We start from the raw sequence: 19,664 nt of genomic DNA, 5'->3' as shown, positions 1-19,664 counted from the left end.
AAAACGGTGGGGCTCAAAACAGGTGAGGTCACCCTGAATGAAGGGTTGCTACTCATAACAATAAATATTTTTACAATATTTTAAGTGGGAACTTTTGCTGTGGCAAGTCTTATTCATTAGGCCTACTCTGCACTATTCAATACATCGTCTTGCCTCATGTGGTATAGGGCTACCTGTCCTATCACCTCCCTTGGCTGCCTGTGAGATATTGTGCGCCTTGACAATGAGAGATGATTATGTTCCGCAAGAAAATGGGTGGCCAAACTATTGAGCAACAGTAATTTTAGCAGATTGCGCTTTTAATGCACGCAATTGCGCAGGTTGGTCGATGCCTATTTTTACCTGCCAAGAGCGCGCTGGTTCAGAAATGATAAGGCGCCACCCAATGAGCGTTGGTCAACCTCACTGATTATTTTTCGACCAGGCCTTCTACAGACAGTGAACTGCTTTACATATTCGGACATGGCTGAATCAGGAGAAAGCGAAGATGAAATCCAATTTCTACGTACGGTAAGTAGGCTAATACTACGGAGTATTTAACTCTGTACATAACCCAACTCTGAAGGTTGGGTTATGCAGGGTATCGAGACGGTAGCCAGAAAAAGAAACATTTACAGGTGTATAATAATCACTGGTACTTTCGGCCACAATTGTCATGTGTAACGTTACATGCTTTTTTGGATGTTAACCTTTCCCACGGTCACTCACTTGTTTGAAAGTTACTTAGACAAATAAGAAAAGCCAAACCTTTGTGTTCATGATAGAGTTTTGAGTAGAAACGGTTAATGTTTTGTCTATTTGAAAGTTACTAGGCTGTATTGAATGGCTATTACTTGTCTTTAAAACTAACTGTGTGTTGGCTACCATGACATGCTTTGTTTGCTAAGGAAACAAGAGAGTAAAAATTACATAATTGCTCTCCTCTTATTTGAGCGAATAAACAACAACCATTACTCTCTTTTTTTGTCACTCTTGACAAATTAATTGCTAACCTTTACTCCAAATTCAAACTCATTAACCTATTTTTGTAGAAATATATATATATATATTTTTTCTGTGCAACTACATGGGCTACAGTAAATTGAGCTTAAGCATTTGTTCTATTTTTAACTGTATTTTCAACCACAGAGAATGATGGAGGCCTATCATTCTCCGTGGTTGTGAGTCTTCTCAGGGCTTGGTATCTCAGTCCTCTGATAAAGACATGTCACTAGTGGAGTGCTGGTTGATGCTGTGTGGGACACTCACATGCTTCGGTTGACTGGTGAGGGCGGTGGTGACAGGTACTGGTCAGGCATTTTGGTCTCTCAGCCCGTACTAAAAGTTTCTGAAACTTAAGTATGCAGTTTGTTTTCATTATGATTTTTTTCAGCAGTGGTGGCAAAGTTGAGAGAACATTTGCCAAGGGGCTGAAAGAACATGTGCAGTTTAAAGCTAATTTCCTGCAATTCTACACATTTTGTCATGGCTTACGCCGTGTTCTTTCAGTGCCTTCATAAAGTATTCCAACCCCTTGACTTTTTACACATTTTGTTGTGTTACAGCCTGAATTTAAAATAGATTAAATGGAGATGTTTTTGTCACTGGCCTCCACAATACCCCATAATGTCAAAGTTGAATTAGGTTTTTAGAAATGTGTACAAATTCATTAAAAATGAAAAGCTGAAATGTCTTGAGTCAATAAGTATTCAACCCCATTGTTATGGCAAGCCTAAATAAGTTCATCAGTAAAAATGTGCTTAACAAGTCACATAATAAGTTGCATGGATTTACTCCCTGTGCAGTAATAGTGTTTAACATTATTTTTTCATTACTACCTCATCTCTGTACCCCACATGTACAATTATCTGTACAAAGATTCAACCACAAAGACCAGGGATGTTTTCCAATGCCTCGCAAAGAAGGGCACCTATTGGTAGATGGGTACAAATAAAAAAATCTGACATTGAATATACCTTTGAGCAGGGTGAAGTTATTAATTACAGTTTGGATGGACTATCAATACACCCAGTCACCACAAAGAGACAGGCGTCCTTCCTAACGTAGTTGCCGGAGAGGAAGGAAACTGCTCAGGGATTTCACCATGAGCCCAATGGTGACTTTAAAATGACTGTGATAGAAGAAAACTGAGGATGGATCAACAACATTGTAGTTACACCACAATATTAACCTAATTGACAGAGTGAAAAGAAGGAAGCCTGTACAGAATAAAAATATTCCAAAACATGCATCCTGTTTGCAAAAAAACACTAAAGTTATAATGCAAAAAATGTGGGAATGCAATTCACTTTTTGCCCTGAATACAAAGTTATATGTTTGGGGCAAATCCAACACAACAGATTACTGAGTTCCACCATATTTTCAAGCATAGTGGTAGCTGCGTATGCTTGTAATTGTTAAGGACTGGGGAGTTTTTCAGGATAAAAAATAAATGGAATGGAGCTAAGCAACAGCAAAATCCTAGAGGAAAACCTGATTCAGTCTGCTTTCCACCAGACACTGGGAAATTAATTCACCTTTCAGCAGGATAGTAACCTGAAACACAAGGCCAAATCTACATTGGAGTTATTTACCAAGAAGACAGTGAATGTTCCTGAGGGTCCGAGTTACAGTTTTGACTTAAATCGACTTGAAAATCTATGGCAAGACAGGACAATGGTTGTCTAGCAATGATCAACAACCAATTTGACAGAGCTTGAAGAATGTTGAAAATAATAATGGGCAAATGTTGCGCAATCCAGGTGTGGGAACGCTCTAAGAGACTTACCCAGAAAAACTCACAGATGTAATCGCTGCCAAAGGTGCTTCAACAAATTATTGACTCAGGGGTGTGAATACTGTATTTCTGGTTTTAGTCATTTAAGTTTACACTGAACACATTTGACCAACTATTATAATTTTTTACCATGTTTTTTGGAGTGGTGGCAATAATTTAGAAGTGGCGGCCCGCTGCTGTTAAATTAATATGGGGAAAAACGGATTTGGCTGTGGCCCTTATCTCTGCTCGTAAAGAACTTGTGATGGGCCATGTTGGCCTCTCTGCCCTGACCTGACTGACTCTGCAATGCATGATTGAGGTCAGGATCCAATTCAGACTCTTTGAAAGCTTATGGGATATTGACCATTTTTTATTTATGGCCTGAGTGGAAATGGCATTCTTGACCCCAGCCAGCTCTGAGCCCTATTCCTTATTCAGCTAGGTCCCTAAGTGGTTCTACTGTGCAGCGGGACTGATAAAGTCCAGAGGTTGCTGATAGTAGGGTGGAATGGAGTGTGAGGTAGGGGTCAGACAACACAGTGACACCTCAGTGGTGGCATCATGCCCTGGGCACTGAGAGGTGTTCCAGTCTGGCTGCTAGTCCCTCCTCTCTCCACAGTCTCTCAGCTATCCTTATATGGCTGTGACCTGATTCCCTTGGAGTGCACTTTAAAAAGGAGTTAACCACTCACTGTTATACAATGTTGAAATACTGTCTAAGTTCATTTTACAGCATGACATTATTTCTGTCAGTTTCATTGGATGTTTTTCAGGTGAAAACAACTAGCTCAATATTTATTAACAGCGATGTGGTCTACTATGTGCCCCTGCCTCTGTCAGAATGATGAGGTGGTGCTGCAGTGCATCTTCACATCCCAACAGGAGCATCTGAAACTGTGCCTGGCTGCAGAGGGCTTTGGCTGCAGACTCTGCTGTCTGGAGTCCACCTCCAACTGCAAGGTAAAGCTTCATCCCACTGCATGGTCTTTGGAATCAGAGAATGCCAGATCAGAGGATTGATTTGATTTTGATTTGATTTGATTTGGATCTCTTTTAGTCCCCATTTGGACTAATCTTCCAAGAGTCCTTAAACATTAAAATACAATTTATATATGAACACATTTTCACATATAACACACTATTACAAACATACATAATATACTAACATAATGAACCAATAAATACTCAATCTAAAAAATATTGATTCTTCATCTACTGTAATCCCACAACATTTCTGTGTATTATATTTAAATCGTTTTAAAATAATGTTTAAATTTATATATTGAAAGTTTTCTGGTTTGCTCAGTTAATTTATTCAATTTCTTTATTGCTCTAAATCGAAATGTTCTTTTGTCTATTTCTCTTTTCTGTCTGGATAACGCATAGATGGTGGACAATCTATTCCTAGTATTTACGGAATGTCTGTCTCTTACCAACTGATTACCGTTGTGAATAGAACTTGGCTATTATGTATATTATGAAATAAAATAAGCATGTTTTTTTCAATTATCTTGTCGATTGATGACCAACCAAGAGCATTGCGCATGACTGCAACAGAAGAACCATATCTCCACCGTAAAACAATCCTTGCTGCTTTGTTCTGTGCAATCTGCAGCTTCCTAACTTCACTTGATGATGCATTTCCCCAGACCACAGAACAGTAGTTCACCTGACTCTCAATTAATGCTTGTGTTATTTGCTTAAGAATCTTTCCTGGTAAATATTTAGCTATCCTTCTGATTATGCATGCTGTTTTAATAATTTTTTTTTTTATACATAGATTAGTTATTTGAGACGACCATGATAAGCAGTTATCTAGCTGCACTCCCAATAGTTTGGTTTCTGCCACTTCTTTAATTTGTACTCCTCCCATACTTAATTGTATCCCATGCTGTTTTGGCCTTTTCGTAGTGGAACAGACTAACGTTGGTTTTCTTGGTGTTTAAAACAAATTTGTTCTGGCAAACCCACTCCCTGATTTTCTCCAAATCTCCTTGTAAAGCTTGCTGTACCTGTTGAACCGATTGTCTTGCTGCATAAATTGTAGTATCATCTGCAAATATAGTAGCTTGAGTTTCAGCTAAGGCATAGGGAAGGTCGTTGGTATATATTAAATAAAGAAGTGGCCCAAGGCAGCTGCCCTGCGGTATTCCACAGTTTAACACATGAGGGGAAGAAAATGAACCATTGATATAGGTGGACTGTTTCCTGTCAGTTAGATATGACTGTACCCAATTCAATGCTACCTCCTTAAAACCATAATGCATTCATTTTGTCTAAATTATTTCATGATCCACTAAATCATATGCTGCACTGAAATCTAAAAATAGTACACCCACAAACTTGCCATTATCCATAGCACTGAGCCACTGGTCAGTCATGTCAACCAATGCAGTGGTAGTGGAATGTTTTTTGCGATAAGCATGCTGATTGGCTGTAATCAGATCATTCTTTTCCATGTACTCCCAAATGTGTCTACTCACAATACCCTCCAATATCTTACTAAGTGTAGGGAGTAGACTAATTGGTCGACTATTGGCAGGAGTAATGGGTTCTTTGCAGTCTTTCGGAATAGGACACAGTTTCACATGCTTCCATACATTTGCAAACATCCTCTTTTCCAGTGACCAATTAAATATGTATCTCAGTGCAACTGCAATCTGGGGAGCAGCACAGCGAAGCAAAAAATTGTCCATAAGATCATAACCTGTAGATTTCCCATCAGGTAATGACTTCAATAGGTTTAACACCTCCTCCACTGACACCGTTTGCAGACTAAAAGAGCAGATCTTGTTGCTCATAATATGATCATCAATCCATTGGTCAACTCTTGATAAGAGTCTGATTAATCAGGAGTGTGTGCACTGTGTTCCCCAGAATGTTCCCCCAGACCTGTCGGTGTGTTCCTTTGTGCTGGCCCAGTGTCTGTCTGTCAGAGCTCTGCAGGAGATGCTGGCTAACAGGGAGGACCAAGCAGCAGGGGTGAGCTCACAGCTTGGGTCTCATTCTAGCCTAACTATAATGGATTTCTGTAAAGTCATGGTTCATGGTTGTGTTCTAATAAGAGCTGTAGTTATGTTGTGTTGTGCAGGCTGGACAGGGAGGTGGTCATCGCACCCTCCTCTACGGTCATGCTGTACTGCTCATACACTCCTACAGCAGGATGGTGAGCTTTCTCAACCAATCACTATCTCTCTGGAGAACTAAGACTTTTCATTTTGGTTGAGGAAACCTGTGTGTTTGATTATGCCGTTTATTCCAGTCATAAGGGCTTGTTCAAGGTTTAAATGGACCTATCTACGTTTTCTTCTTCTTCAGTATCTTTGCTGTTTGTCCACATCCCAGTCTTCGCCAGATAAGCTAGCATTTGATGTTGGTCTGCAGGATGATAAAACAGGTATTTCACATCATTTTAAAGATGTGTTCCAGTGCTTGGTGGAACATCAGAAAGTGCTTGTTTTGATGATGTTTAGATATAAATTCAGTAGGCCTGTGAGTAGTATGCCCTTTGTTCTGGCAATCAACCACATTCCATACAAATTACCCGTGTGTCCAGGTGAGGCATGCTGGTGGACAATTCACCCTGCATCCAAGCAGAGGTCAGAGGGGGAGAAGGTCCGTGTCGGGGACGACCTCATCCTGGTCAGTGTGTCATCTGAGAGATACCTGGTGAGTGACCAGAGAAGTGCATGAAGAGATATAATGAGATGGCAGACAAGACATGTACCCTTCAAAGAGGAGAGAAATAGCTAACGTGCTAATGTTTGAATAAACTTCAATAGTGTCTGAAATAGACCCCAGAATAATAGCAGCCACTTTATGGATGGTTATTTAGAAACGGTTTCCATTATGTGAAATCCTTGTTAATCCTGATCTCTCTTGATTCTCCATAACTGTCATGATCTTGTTAAGGCTCTTGTCTTGGTTGTTTCCCTGCAGCATTTGTCCTATGGGAGTGTGATAGACAATACGAGTGAAAGTGGCAGTCTTATTGTGGATGCAGCCTTCCAGCAGACCCTCTGGCGGGTCGCCCCCATCTGTTCAGGGAGTGGAGTTGCTCAAGGCAGGTTGCCTCTTTCTATCATTACAGAGAACACAACCTAAATGCACATTACAACCCCTGCCATTTTGGAAGTGTACTGTATATGGGATATTGTTACGTGTTATTTCTTGATTGTAATCCTTGACTTTCCTTTGTGTGCTAATCATAGGATATCTGAAGGGCGGGGACACATTGAGGCTGCTGCATGGACACACAGACGAGTGTCTGACTGTCCCGTCTACAGACCAGGGGGAGGAGCTACGCAAGTAAGTCCCAGAGTCACACCCATACACACGACCAAGCGTTTTGATTATTTAAATGCTCCCAATCATTCACTCATGCAAGCCTGTACTCTCTCATCGCTCACTCTCTTGCTCTCTCTCATGCCCCTAGAATGGTGCACTACGAGGGTGGAGCAGTGTCGAGTCATGCCCGCTCTCTCTGGAGGCTGGAGATCCTGCGTGTTGCGTAAGTCTCTCACATTTTTTTTCATACCCTTCATACACGGATTTTCCAAATCCACCCCATAACATGCAGACATGTGTATCTGTGGTCATTAAAGCTACGCTCACTTGTATTTGGTCAGGTAGAGTGGTAACGGTAAGATGAGGCAAAAATAATCATAGGATTTGAGTGCGGACAGCATTCTTCCCTCTCCTTACCGCTGCTGCCATAGCTCCATGCACTTACTGCATACTGACTGAGCTCTAGCTGACTGAGCATAACAACTATTTCCAACAGCTGGAGTAGTAGCCACACACGCTGGGGTCAGCCATTCAGGCTCCGCCATGTCACCACAGGGAGGTACTTGAGTCTGACCGAGGAGAGAGGCCTTCACCTGGTGGACAGGGAGAGGGCCGATGTGAAGTCCACATCCTTCTGCTTCCGACCCTCCAAGGTCTGAGGTCAAATGCCAAATTCATAGTTTTTTGCCTACCCCAAATACATAGGCCAAATCTGATAACCAGCGGTGTCAATTGTTAATGTTGATCAGAATTACATTTCCACATCACTCTTTAGGAGAAGCTAGAATGTGGCCCAAAGAAGGACACTGATGGTATGGGTGCCTCAGAGATCAAGTATGGAGACTCCTTGTGCTACGTCCAGCATGTGGACTCTGGTCTGTGGCTCACCTACCAAGCCATTGATGCCAAGTGTGCCCGCTTGGGAGCGGTGCAGCGCAAGGTAATAGAATGTATTTTTCCGGTGCTCATTTCTGCTGAATTTCATCACACTGTAGGCTTACTCAGTATTTGAGTCATTGCTTGGACATATGCGTAGCTTTTAGTTGTTGACTTTTTTTCTGTTAAATGTGTACTGTATTGTGTTTTATTGTCACATTGTCCTATGACCTTTTCTCCAGGCCATTATGCACAGTGAGGGTCACATGGATGATGGCCTGAGCCTGTCCCGTTCTCAGTGGGAGGAGTCCCACACGGCCAGACTCATCCGCAGCACCGTCCTCCTCTTCACAGGCTTCATCAGGTAGGCCATCACACAGCCCTCTAGGAAACCTGGCTAACTGGGTTCCCCCAGTGAGGGATTTAGCTGAGGTAACAGTGTGATTGGTTGAGAGTGCAGAGTGTAAATGATGGAGCCATTGTGTAGTTTGTGGACATTTGGGCTCGTATTAGCAAGGCCTGGACAAAGAATCTATACATTTGGAAATGTAAAATGTTTTAATTTAACTTCTATGGGCTACGTGGGACGCTAGCGTCCCACCTGCGGGACACAGCCAGTGAAATATCAGGGTGGCAAATACAAAAACAACAAAATGTCATAATTCAACTTTCTCAAACATACAACTATTTTACACCATTTTAAAGATGCACTTCTCCTTGATGTAACCACATTGTCCGATTTCAAAAAGGCTTTACAGGGAAAGCAAAACATTAGATTATGTTAGGAGAGTACATAGACAAAAATAATCACACAGCCATTTTTCAAGCAAGGACATGTGTCAATAAAACCCAAAACACAGCTAAATGAAGCACTAACCTTTGATGATCTTCATCAGATGACACTCCTAGGACATTATGTTACACAATACATGTATGTTTTGTTCGATAAAGTTCATATTTATATCCCAAATCAGCATTTTACATTGGCGCGTGATGTTCATAAAATGTATTCCCAACCAAAACGTCCGATGAATGTGCACATCAATTTACAAAAATTCTCATCATACACGTTGACAAAATATATAACAATTATTTAAAGAATTATAGATAGACTACCCCTGGATGCAACCGCTGTGTCAGATTTTAAAATAGCTTTACGGAGAAAGCACATTTTTCAATATTCTGAGTACATAGGTCAGCCATCACGGTATTTAGCTCGGACATCTTTATGGTATTTTTAACATATTCCAACCAGACAATAGCATATTCATTCAAGAAGAAAAAGAAGGAACGGCGTGCTCGCTTGACCGCACATATCCAATCCCTTTGTTGCCAGGCAGACCACTCAGTAACTGAGCTCCTATTATCTGCCCAGTGACAGGAAAATGCTCAAACCACTTTCTGAAGGCTGTTGACAGCCAATGGAAGCCTTAGGAAATGCAACGTCACCCCACAGACACTTTAGTTTTGATAGAGAATCAAAAGAAGAACTACAATTCTCAGACTTTTCACTTCCTGCTTGGATTTTTCTCAGGTTTTTGCATGCCATATAGGTTCTGTTATACTCACAGACACCATTCAAACAGTTTTAGAAACGTCAGAGTGTTTTCTATCCAAATCTACTAATAATATGCATATCCTAGTTTCTGGGCCAGAGTAGTAACCTGTTTAAATTGGGTACGTTTTTCATCCGGCCGTGAAAATACTGCCCCCTAGCCCAGACAGGTTAATATTTCCTATCTTCTCTCAATCTCCTCTCTTGTTTTAGGAGACTTGATGGTCTCAGTCAGCAAGCGAACATCCCCTCCTTCAACCTGCCACTGGAGATAGTGGCCCTAAGTTTGCAGGATCTGATTGGCTACTTCCAGCCACCTGGGGAGGGGCTAGGACATGAGGCTAGGCAGAACAGTGTGCGAGCTCTGAAGAACAGACAGAATCTATTTCAAGAGGAGGTAATAGTGATTTCTTTAGCCTTGGGGACCTTGAATCTATTGTCTCCAGAAGTGGCATAACAAAATACGTTTTCTGCATCTGTATGGTTCAAGGATGTTTTTGTTCGGAAATGTGCTATTTTATCTCTTGATATCTCTTTCTCTTTCAGGGGGTCATCGGTTTAGTTCTTGACTGCATTGACCGTTTACACCTATACAGCAGTGCCTCTCATTTTGCTGCAGCTGCTGGGAAGGAGGCAGGTGATGACTGGGAGAACATCCTCAACTCCTTCTATGAACTACTGGGTGAGAATGACCCACTCAGCATCAAATACTCTGTGTATAAGAACCTCATGCACTACCACCCCACATTCGAGGGACTTTAAAAATGATGCATGGGAAATCTGTACAGATCTACGAGTAAAAAATCATACTTAGTTTCATCCTTTGTTTTCTATTTCCCCTCCAGCTGCTCTTATCAGGGGAAATCGTAGGAACTGTGCCCAGTTCTCAGGCTCCCTGGACTGGCTGGTGAGCAGGCTGGAGAGACTGGAGGCCTCCACTGGTAAGTGCATCATTTTGGGGTTCTACTTTTACCCATGACCTCTTAGGACAAGAATGGTCCCTTTCAGAAAAACCACGACTTTGTTTTTGGAACACTTCACGTGATCACGTGAAATACATGTGTTTTTTCCGTAAAGGGGTGATAGACATTAGATTTTACATGTAGATGCTGCCACTAAGTTGTGTCTGTTGTGTAGGTGTCCTGGAGGTTTTACACTGTGTCCTTGTGGAGAGTCCTGAGACTCTCAACTTTATAAGGGAAGGACACATTAAATCCATCATCTCTCTACTCGATAAGCATGGGCGGAACCATAAGGTACGTACACTCTCAGTACCATTTCTCTGTTAAATAATAGTGTTTTATTGAAATATGAACCTGATTTACAAAAAGAAAGGAGGACCAAGGCACTCTTCATATAATTGATTAAAATGCCTTTATTAGTATGGCATGTTCAATAGAAACAATGTTTTTAAAAAACCGACGCGTTTCGGCAGCATGGCCTTCATCAGGGTGTACAAAGAAATAATACAATGTTCTCTGTTTAACAGCTTTTCCAATTAACCCTAATTAGAAAACCAAATGGAAAGTTTTTGGATTTACAAACTACAGGCCACTAAATACCCGGGTTTGAATGAAGATATGGATTTCTCACCCTTCCTGTAGGGTTGTGATGGGTACATTTGCTGTCATCTAGTGGATATCTTTGCTCAATTGCCCTCAGCTATGTTTAGACTCTTGTTGTTCATGTTTTGCTGTGTTCTAGTGTACTATGGAATGTATTGCTTTCTTATTCTTGACACTTCGCCCAGACATATTTAAGGTTAGAACTACCTTTCTAAGTGTTCTGATACTTCTAGTTTGGAGTTACATTTTTATGATAACATAGCTACAGCATTTCACTTTAAAGTGTGTATACTATTGCTTACTAGGTGTGTCCAATCAATTTTAACCACTCCCCCTTCTAATTAGGGTTAATTGGAAAAGCTGTTAAACAGAGAACATTGTATTATTTCTTTGTACACCCTGATGAAGGCCATGCAGCCGAAACGCGTCGGTTTTTTAAAAACATTGTTTCTATTGAACATGCCATACTAATAAAGGCATTTTAATCAATTATATGAAGAGTGCCTTGGTCCTCCTTTCTTTTTGAAGACCAACTCAACCCTTTTACCAAAGAGCACCTTCTGTCTACCAACATTTACTATTGTGTACCTTAGTAGCGCTTCCCTTCCTCCTCTTTCTACTTATGAACCTGATTTATTGACATATTAACCTGTGTATGGTTTTATCCCAGGTCCTGGATGTGCTGTGTTCTCTCTGTGTGTGTCATGGTATGGCAGTGCGTTCCAACCAGCATCTGATCTGTGATAACCTGCTACCAGAGCGAGACCTGCTTCTCCAGACTCGCCTTGTCAACCAGGTCACCAGGTACACAACCATTATTCACCCTCTGACTCACACTGACATTTGCATTCGTTAATACATACAGTTGAAGTCGGAAGTTTACATACACCTTAGCCAAATACATTTAAACTCAGTTTTTCACAATTCCTGACATTTAATCCTAGTAAAAATTCCCTGTCTTAGGTCAGTTAGGATCACCACTTTATTTTAAGAATGTGAAATGTCAGAAAAATAGTAGAAAGAATGATTTATTTCAGCTTTTATTTCTTTCATCACATTCCCAGTGGGTCAGAAGTTTACATACACTCAATTAGTATTTGGTAGCATTGCCTTTAAATTGTTTAACTTGAGTGAAACGTTTAGGGTAGCCTTCCCACAATAAGAATTTTGGTCCATTCCTCCTGACAGAGCTGGTGTAATTGAGTCAGGTTTGTAGGCCTCCTTGCTCACACACGCTTTTTCAGTTCTGCCCACGCATTTTCTAGAGGATTGAGGTCAGGGCTTTGTGATGGCCACTCCAATACCTTGACTTTGTTGTCCTTAAGCCATTTTGCCACAACTTTGGAAGTATGCTTGGGGTCATTGTCCATTTGGAAGACCCATTTGTGACCAAGCTTTAACTTCCTGACTGATGTCTTGAGATGTTGCTTCAATATATCCAAATAATTTTTCTGCCTCATGATGCCATCTATTTTGTGAAGTGCACCAGTCCCTCCAGCAACAAAGCAGCCCCACAACACGATGCTGCCACCTCCGTGCTTCACAGTTGGGATGCTGTTCTTCGGCTTGCAAGCCTCCCCCTTTTTCCTCCAAACATAACGCTGGTCATAATGGCTAAACAGTTCTATTTTTGTTTCATCAGACGAGAGGACATTTCTCCAAAAAGTACGATCTTTGTCCACATGTGCAGTTGCAAACCGTAGTCTGGCTTTTTTATGGCAATTTTGGAGCAGTGGCTTCTTCCTTGCTGAGCAGTCTTTCAGGTTATGTCGATATAGGTTTCGTTTTACTGTGGATATAGATACTTTTGTACCTCCAGCATCTTCACAAGGTCCTTTGCTGTTGTTCTGGAATTGATTTGCACTTTTCGCACCAAAGTACATTCATCTCTAGGAGACAGAACGCTTCTCCTTGAGCGGAATGACGGCTGCGTGGTCCCATGGTGTTTATACTTGCGTACATTTGTTTGTACAGATGAACGTGGTACCTTCAGTTGTTTGGAAATTGTTCCCATGGATGAACCAGACTTGTGGAGGTCTACAATTTTTTTCTGAGGTCTTGGCTGATTTCTTTAGATTTTCCCATGATGTCAAGCAAAGAGGCACTGAGTTTGAAGGTAGGCCTTGAAATACATCCACATGTACACCTCCAATTGACTCAAATGATGTCAATTAGCCTATCAGAAGCTTTTAAAGCCATGACATAATTTTCTGGAATTCTCCAAGCTGTTTAAAGGCAGTCAACTTAGTGCATGTACATTTTTGACCCACTGGAATTGTGATACAAAAACAGCTTCTGCGAAAGTGTCACCAAAACACCTTAGTTCATTACATGTAAATTGTGACTATTAGTTTGAAACCAAATCATGACATTCTGTTGATTAACCATTTAAAATTCAGAAATGACAAGGGATGTTTTTGGGGTAGTAAACTACCTTATATTTTAAAATATATATTTTTTATTTTTCTTCCTTCTCACCACCCGTCTCTGTTTCTGTCAATTCACCATTACTTAAGAAACCACCTTGTGAAGATTTTCCCTTTCTTACCCTTGATATTCTCTTTTTCCATTTCAACACTTGAATGCTCTTCATCTTCTGAGCTCTCAAAGGCAGATTCACAAGCAACGTCTCTGTCACTCACACAGGTCTTTATATTTTCACCGCTCTCCTGTTCCTTCTCTCTGCTATTAATGCTCCCGTAGCAGTTGTCAATCTTCCTCTCCTTAAATGTTCTCCTGCTTTGCTTGGTCCCCCTATCTCCTCTCCTTCATTTTCATTACTTTTTCTCCATCCATGCAAGGCTCAGATGCTCCCTCCCTCCATCTCTCTCACTATCACTTATTTCTCTAGAGGTCCCAGCCTCTTCTTCTCTCATCTCCTCCGCCATTTTCTCCATCTCCAACCTCTTTTCTTCTTGTACCCTTTGATTAGAGGGAACTCTACATCTCTTTCTGGAGATCATCCCTCTTCCTGCTCAACTCCCTCTTTATCTTCTTCTCCCTCTTTAGTTTCTCTCTCTCCATTTCTGCCCTCTGTCTCCCTGATCTCGGCAATAGTCTCAATTTCCCTCATTCTCCTGTCTTCTCTCTGTCTCTTTTCCTCTACCTTCCTCTCTCATTCTGTCACACTTTCCTCCCGTCCCACCAACTCCTTTCTCAGCTCGTCCACCATCTATAACCGACAGGGAGCACTCACTCTCGTAGTGCTATTGCTTATGTTTTGTAGTCTCTATAAAATTAGAATTACATTGTGATATTGCACTGGGTCATGTTGCCATAGACACTTTTTTTCTACAGTTACTTTTTCAACAAACTCGTGACAACGTTCTGACATAATGTTTGATAACCATGACTATAGTTCTGTGCAGCATTGTACACCTCATAAAAATATTTAAGAGATAATCAACGATGGTCTATGCGTTCTCTGGAACATAATGAATGACGAGGAGTGGAACCAACCTTCCACGGAGATGTATTATTTTCCAGACAACGCATAGAGCCCTGAGTTGATTATCCCTTTTATACCATAGCTATAATTTAACACATTTGCCACTAGAAATGTGTTCATTTGCAGGTAGAAACGTGTTCAACATCCACTGAAGTAGCTAACAAGTTTCTAGATAGTGACAGTTGTTGCCTTGGTTACCAAACAAACAGACCTGCTAGTTTAGCTAACCATCAATCAAATGGCAATAATGTTTTCAGTTTTACTTTTGCTTTCAAAAGCAGCTTAAACATAGAACAAGTATGAACTATAGCCATTGAATTGTGCCGTGCGAATATACCGTGCGTTATAGGGAAATAATGCATGCTCCAAAATGCCCTTCAAACCAATCAGAAATGACAATTCAACAATGCCATGTTATAAAATGATGATATTATATGGTACACATATCAAAGATGTCGTTAAAGTAATGATGACCATACCAATGCCAGTGACCACATACTTACATCCTTTACCATCAAATATACAAAGATGAGCATTTGATTGAAATTAGTTATCATATTTTTATCATTTCAATATGATAATATGAAACCATGTGGTTAAGGCAATAGAAAATGCTATCAGGAAGAGAGCAGAACTGCTGTTTTTCCACGATTAGAAGAATTGTTGTACATTGAGTGCTTGTCAGAATGCATATTTTCCTCCCTATGGCACTCGTAACTTGAATGCCCCTCGAGAGGAATATTTCTCTCATAGAACACACAACAAGCTGACTAGGTAAGTAGATCAACTATTCTACAATAGGGTTGTCAGATTTGTTTTATTCATTACTCGTTTTGTTTGCAGAGGAAAAGTAAATGTGTACTGTTGTAGCCACTTCAAAGTGCGCCTCGGCAGAAATATTAGTGAATGTTCTATATTTTTTTTGCCATGGTGTCAATGATTTTGCAATGGCACAGCGCCACAGCTAAATGACTGCAGCGGAAACACTGATTTTAGTATTATTTCATACCAGTGTTTGATAGTTAAATACTTTTTCAGTACCAACATGGAGTGTCTCGCTAAATATTTATGAATGAGTACTTACTCTATTACTCTTTGTTGCTCTGTACTGGATATTGCCAGGCTATGGTAATCAGGATACATAGCTATCTTTATGGTTTCTGCTCTCTGTTGAAAGAACTGACTGAATGTTGTTTCAACTGATGTTCTCCTGAATTAGAATCTTCAATCTCTTGTGATGGCATGGTTCTTTCTAACATCATCAACTGTAATGTCATAATCATTTGAAATGTACATTTAAAATGTAAGAAATAACTATTTGCATGTCGTCATCAATAAGACCTGGCTCAGTGGTATACTGGAATAAGAAGTACTAGCCTACCACATTCCACTACACATCAACATTAAATCATTCTGTTTAAAACATCAATCTAGTTGACATTTTTTATTTAAGCCCTCCACATCTGATAGCTTTTCTTCTTTAAAGTTGTTTTTATTTGTTATGGTTATTGAATAGGGCACTAACAGTATCCCCATTCCCCCTTTATTCATCCCTCCTGAACAAAAACTAACCAATTCAACTAATATCTGTTAGACCAGTCACTATAAGACAAACAAGTGCTCCAGTGTCATAAGTCTTTTGTCCAGTTGCTGAAAGTAATGAGGAACTGTATTCATCACACATCTCCCCTCTCCTCTTTACCAAAGCATGAGGCCCAACATCTTCCTGGCCCTCGGTGATGACTCGGCCCAGCACAGGAGGTGGTACTATGAGATGACTGTAGACCAGGTGGAGCCCTTCCTCACGGCTGAGCCCACTCACCTGCGTGTGGGCTGGGCCAACACTGAGGGTTACAACCCCTATCTCACGGGTGGAGAGGCCTGGGGGGGCAACGGGGTAGGAGATGACCTCAGCTCCTATGGCTTTGACGGGCTGTACCTCTGGTCAGGTGAGGGAACACTACGAGAAGGGAAGATGAATGAATTTTCGCTGGTGTTATTATGTGCTGGATAGGAGCAGTTTCATTGAGAAAGTCTTCACAATCATGAAGCAAATGCATCTGTCATTTCTGCCATTAACTTTTTGTGATTAGTTTATTTTGTTTTATTACATACTCAGGTTATAGGGGAAAGCATATCATACAGAATCTACATCTGCCAACTATGAATGTAAAGTCTGGCACTCTATCTGTCCTGTACATCAGGCTGTGTTGGCCGGAGAGTGAGCTCTCCCTATCACCACCTTCTGAGGGAGGACGATGTGGTCAGCTGCTGCATTGACCTCGTTGCCCCCTGTATCTCCTTCCGGGTCAATGGGCAGCCGGTCCAGGGCATGCTGGAGAACTTCAACACTGACGGACTGCTCTTCCCAGTGGTCAGCTTCTCTGCTGGTGTCAAGTGAGAGTATTACCTATATGTGTTGTTGGCATACTTTCCGTTCTTTCAATGCATCTACCTATATTTCTGGAGTGCTTTTCTGAAAACATAATTTCCCATTTCTATATGAATGTGATCTGATTCTGTTTCAATGTCCAGGTAATAAATGTGTGGCTCTGTCTGATCAAATCTATGTGTTTGTCTGGACTGTGTGACCACAGGGTGCGTTTTCTGCTGGGTGGGAGACATGGAGAGTTCCGTTTCCTGCCCCCTCCAGGCTTCGCCCCGTGTTCCGAGGCTCTGCTCCCCAGGGTGAAGCTGAGGGTGGAGCCGTGTCAGGACTTCACCCAGGAGCAATACCTTCTGGGCCCCACTGTACCCCTCACCCCAGCAACCTTTACCCCTAGTCCAGTAGACATCAGCCAGGTACCAAATCCAGTAGTACTTTGACCTCTGTACTGTCTTTGCACGTTTGACCATGGCCTTTAAAGCATGTCGGTGCACACAACCTACTTTAGCTAGGTGAAAACAGAGTAGGACCTATCTTCCCTCTTTTATCATATACCCCAACCCCATGTGGTTCCTTAGGTGGTGTTGCCCGTTCAACTGGAGCATATTCGTGAGAGACTAGCAGAGAACACCCATGAGCTGTGGGTCATGGACAAGATTGACCTTGGATGGACCCATGGAGCTGTGAGTGATGCAACTCCTGAATGGGTTATGGCCTTGTATCCAAATCCCTTACATACATTCCTGTTTCTTGGTCTACTGATTGTATGGTTTCCATAGCAAGCTGCTCACAGCTGTTCATGTCAACAGTGTATATGTATTTTGACCGATGTGTATTGTGATGTAGGTGAGAGATGACAGTAAGAAGCAGGACCCCTGTCTGGTGGAGTTCTCCAGGCTCCCAGAACAGGAGCGAAACCACAGCCTTCAGATGTCCCAGGACACACTCCGGTAAGCCTCCTCTACCATTCACACATTCACATCAAAAGGACCTCTCAAGACACTTATTTTGTCTTTATTCTGCTTCTTTGTGAAGGACTCTCATTGCCCTTGGTTTGCATATTGGACTGGCAGATGGCCGTGCTGATGAGGGAGTGAGATACCTGAGGCTCTCCACCAAGTATGTAGCTCTAGTCTTGAGACTCTTTATGAGTGAGTGTTCCTCTTGTCTTTTGTAGAAAATTAACCTTTCCTCTCCTGTCTAGGTATGAGATGCCTAGTGGGTACAGACCAGCCCCGGTAGACCTGAGCCACATCATCCTGAGTCCTGCCCAGGAGGCGGTGGTGGAGCTGCTGGCTGAGAACCATCACAACGTGTGGGCCAGGGACCGGATCAGGCAGGGCTGGACCTACAGCTCACACCAGGTAGGCTTTGATACAAGGGTAGACCTAGCCAAACTACAGCAGCGGAATGAATGAAATATATGCTTTACCAAGAGCCTTGAAATAGGAGTCCATAAAAATGTTAGCTGGTCTTTTAGTAGTGGTAAGCCTGGTTTTTCATTGTGTATGAGAAGACCTTCCTGATATGTCTTGATGAAGGATTTGAAGGAGCAGACTAGTTTGGTCTATACAGTGAGTGTACAAAACATTAAGAACACCTTCCTAATATTGAGTAGCACCACCTTTTGCCCATAGTACAGCTTCAATTTGTCAGGGCATCTACTCTACAAGGTGTCGAAAGCATTCCACGGGGATGCTGGCCCATGTTGACTCCAATGCTTCCCACAGTTTGGTCAAATTGTCTGGATGTCCTTTGGGTGGTGGTCCGTTGTTGATACACACAAGAAACTGTTATGTAAAAAAAAAAAAAAAAAAAAAAAACAGCAGCGTTGCAGTTCTTGACACACTCAAACCAGTGCACCTGGCACCTACTACCATACCCCATTCAAAGGCACTTAAATATTTTGTCATGCCCATTCACCCTCTGAATGGCACACATACACAATCCATGTCTCAATTGTCTCAAGGTTTGAAAATCCTTCTTTAACCTGTCTCATCCCCTTCATCTACACTGATTGAAGTGGATTTAAGTGACATCAATAAGGGATCATAGCTTTCGCCTGGATTCACCTGGTCAGTCTAATGTTTTGTACACTCAGTGTATGTGATAGTAATATAGTGGTAATGAGTGCTAATTCATTCTCTCTGTTTTTTCTAGGATGTGAAGGCCAAGCGGAGCCCCCACCTGGTGCCCTACAGCCTGCTGGATGAGAGGAGCAGACAATCTGGCAGAGACGGTGTGAGGGAGGCCGTGTGCACCCTGCTGTGCTACGGCTACAGTCTGGAGCCCCTGGACCAGGACAGAGGTATGGATGAATTCACGTTCCACTATAGCAATGATTTTAATCATTAGTATAATCTTGTACACCTCTAATAATTATTCAAAGGTTATTTTAATGTGCTGTGTGGTGGAAAATTTGTCATACTATCCTGTGTTGTACTGCTTAAAGAATTGTCTCTTATATGCTAGTATTTCTGTGCTGTTACTCCTTTGGATTTCAGGTGTTATGCCAGATCCATGTCACACAGCGGCTGAGAAGTTCAGGGTCTTCAGGGCAGACAAGTCGTATGCTGTGACCAGGGGGAAGTGGTACTTTGAGTTTGAGGCGGTGACGGCAGGGGACATGCGGGTAGGCTGGGCTCGTCCCCACTGCACACCGAATGGGGAACTAGGATCAGACATGCAGGCTTTTGTGTTTGACGGCTCCAAGGTGAGAAGACTGAAATGACTACTGGTGACATGCTGTAATCAATAATATTGTTTAGGATACATAGATAAGCTCCCAC

General features: G+C 41.8%; 1 protein-coding gene across 2 annotated transcripts in view; it reads left to right on the top strand.

Moving 5' to 3' along the window:
* Positions 1–274: 274 nt before the first annotated feature.
* The window catches only part of LOC115193688 (ryanodine receptor 2), a 75,760-nt gene continuing 56,370 nt past the window's right edge, over positions 275–19,664 (top strand). Inside the window, exons 1-26 of one of the 2 annotated variants that reach the window (XM_029752597.1) lie at positions 275–510; positions 3,599–3,718; positions 5,636–5,740; positions 5,850–5,924; positions 6,077–6,155; positions 6,315–6,427; positions 6,698–6,821; positions 6,970–7,066; positions 7,194–7,268; positions 7,542–7,698; positions 7,821–7,985; positions 8,164–8,285; positions 9,690–9,873; positions 10,023–10,158; positions 10,322–10,417; positions 10,614–10,732; positions 11,712–11,845; positions 16,197–16,438; positions 16,694–16,886; positions 17,087–17,291; positions 17,454–17,558; positions 17,722–17,825; positions 17,911–17,994; positions 18,080–18,239; positions 19,036–19,183; positions 19,380–19,588. In XM_029752597.1, coding sequence (XP_029608457.1) covers positions 463–510; positions 3,599–3,718; positions 5,636–5,740; positions 5,850–5,924; positions 6,077–6,155; positions 6,315–6,427; positions 6,698–6,821; positions 6,970–7,066; positions 7,194–7,268; positions 7,542–7,698; positions 7,821–7,985; positions 8,164–8,285; positions 9,690–9,873; positions 10,023–10,158; positions 10,322–10,417; positions 10,614–10,732; positions 11,712–11,845; positions 16,197–16,438; positions 16,694–16,886; positions 17,087–17,291; positions 17,454–17,558; positions 17,722–17,825; positions 17,911–17,994; positions 18,080–18,239; positions 19,036–19,183; positions 19,380–19,588 — 3,399 coding nt within the window. In that variant the 5' untranslated portion in view covers positions 275–462. Of the gene's footprint in view, positions 511–3,598; positions 3,719–5,635; positions 5,741–5,831; positions 5,925–6,076; positions 6,156–6,314; positions 6,428–6,697; positions 6,822–6,969; positions 7,067–7,193; positions 7,269–7,541; positions 7,699–7,820; positions 7,986–8,163; positions 8,286–9,689; positions 9,874–10,022; positions 10,159–10,321; positions 10,418–10,613; positions 10,733–11,711; positions 11,846–16,196; positions 16,439–16,693; positions 16,887–17,086; positions 17,292–17,453; positions 17,559–17,721; positions 17,826–17,910; positions 17,995–18,079; positions 18,240–19,035; positions 19,184–19,379; positions 19,589–19,664 lie in introns of both variants that reach the window. The other variant, XM_029752596.1, reaches the window with a different exon arrangement.

This window comes from Salmo trutta, chromosome 5, assembly GCF_901001165.1.
Source record: "Salmo trutta chromosome 5, fSalTru1.1, whole genome shotgun sequence".
NCBI classification, from domain to species: Eukaryota; Metazoa; Chordata; class Actinopteri; order Salmoniformes; family Salmonidae; genus Salmo; species Salmo trutta.
The sequence above is the reverse complement of the archived record's forward strand: the minus strand, read 5'-3'. Positions and strand labels throughout refer to the sequence as shown.